This window comes from Hippoglossus hippoglossus, chromosome 11, assembly GCF_009819705.1.
Source record: "Hippoglossus hippoglossus isolate fHipHip1 chromosome 11, fHipHip1.pri, whole genome shotgun sequence".
Taxonomy (NCBI): domain Eukaryota; kingdom Metazoa; phylum Chordata; class Actinopteri; order Pleuronectiformes; family Pleuronectidae; genus Hippoglossus; species Hippoglossus hippoglossus.
Window position 1 is genome coordinate 102,501 of NC_047161.1, and position 1,783 is coordinate 104,283.

A 1,783-nucleotide genomic window follows, 5' to 3' on the forward strand; every position below is an offset into this window, starting at 1 on the left:
CTGTCTGGCGGTGATCTACACAAACAAAGATGGACGCTTCCTGTTGATCTACAGTAAACACAAACACACACACACACACACAAGCACACAGTAACACATGCGTTGTTATCAAGAATACATTTGTAATGTTTGGTTGAAGTTGTGTTTTTAACGTGTGTGTGCGTGTGTCCGTGTGTGTGTGTGTAAGAGAGGGAGGGTCATCACTCAGATGTTGATCAGTTGAAAGCTTCTCACACTGACCACAAGAAACGAGCCGAGTGTCTTGGATTCACTGCCGACAAAGGGTTCATCTACGACGGAGTCTCAGGTCTGATTATTACTAATATTATTATTATTACTATTGTTGTTGTTGTTATAATGGTTGTTATCATTATTGTGGTTGTTGTTGTTGTTGTGGTTGTTCAGTATCCTTTCTTCTCTTCCTCATCCTGTCAGATTTCTGTCATAAGAAATCCTCTGGAGAGCTGAAAGACGATGAATCCTGAGTGAACAACAAACTGTTGAATCATCCAGTGTCGACATGAATCATCAATCAAATGAAAGCAAATCACAACCTATGAATGTGTTTTTCACAACATGATGTAAACACATGTGAACATCATGAGACCAATGTGGTGAGATCCAGATGTTCAGTAGCTCTGATTATTAAAACATGTGTGAATAAACCACAGAAATTCATACAAACCTTTTAAACTCCATGTTTCACGTTTTTTTATATTCAGTGTCTGACCATTTGCTCTGATCCGCATCACATCTGCATCACATCTGCATCACATCTGGGTTATAGTTATTTAGGAACAATTCTCACTAAACACAAAACAGCCTCCACTAAGTGACACCCTGAGAGAAGAGGTGGATGAGATAACAACCTGTAGATTCAAGACTCTGCAGCACAACATTGTTAATGACAATAATAAGTCACAAAACACGTGTGTTTACTAAGTTAAACATCTGTCAGCATGATAAAGTAAAGTTATACAACTGCTCTGAAACACTTTATATATTTTCCCCGTACATAAGCGATGAAAATTTAACACAGGCTAAAAGTAGAAAGTTAACATAAACTGTGAGAGCTGCTAACGTTACTCGGGTTAAATGTTTAAAACACTGTAGAGCCGGGGTCTTCAACGTTTTTCAGGCCAAGGCCCCAAACTGATGGAGAGATGGAGCAGGGACCCCCCTACCATATATATTCTATAAATTTGTGTTTTATATTAAACTGGGCCTAGTGCCATGTATAAACATAGCTACCCTGTTATTGTGCATTCAATACGAAGCTATTCAAATAATACACAGGTTCATATATTCATGTTTTTATTATTGTGTGTCGCTTAATGTGTGCATTGCTGACTGAAAGATAACGTCTTCTGCCTCCATTTATCCGTTCGCTACAATATGTTGGATTCATGTTAATGTTTAAATTTGTGGAAAAAAAATTGGTTGGAAAAAAAATTTCGCGACCCCCCTGCAGTACCTCCGCGGACCCCCCAGGGGTCGCGGACCCCCTGTTGAAGACCTCTGCTGTAGAGTTAGATTTAGTTTCTGTTGCTTTAACAAACACAAAAACCTGTAAACAGGAACTGTGAAGAATTTAGTACTTTATGCTCAAATACGAATATAAAATACTCGTGCCTTAAATATGTATTTTAAGGACATGTATCTTTATATACACTTTATATATCATCCCTGATTATTTACACGTCATCAGAGGACTCGTGTCGCTTTGGATTCCCACCAGCAGGGGGCGGTAAATCCCCGCCCTCTGACGTCAAACCGTGTGGCT

At 39.1% G+C, this 1,783-nt stretch overlaps 1 protein-coding gene across 1 annotated transcript in view; it reads left to right on the forward strand.

Annotated features, from left to right (window-relative positions):
* Positions 1-698, forward strand: part of LOC117770816 (saxitoxin and tetrodotoxin-binding protein 1-like) — a 3,565-nt gene extending 2,867 nt beyond the window's left edge. Inside the window, exons 4-6 of the mRNA XM_034600564.1 lie at positions 1-53; positions 188-307; positions 436-698. The exon at positions 1-53 is cut by the window's left edge and continues 73 nt beyond it. Coding sequence (XP_034456455.1) covers positions 1-53; positions 188-307; positions 436-485 — 223 coding nt within the window. The 3' untranslated portion in view covers positions 486-698. The remainder of the gene's footprint in view (positions 54-187; positions 308-435) is intronic.
* The last annotated feature ends 1,085 nt before the right edge of the window (positions 699-1,783 follow it).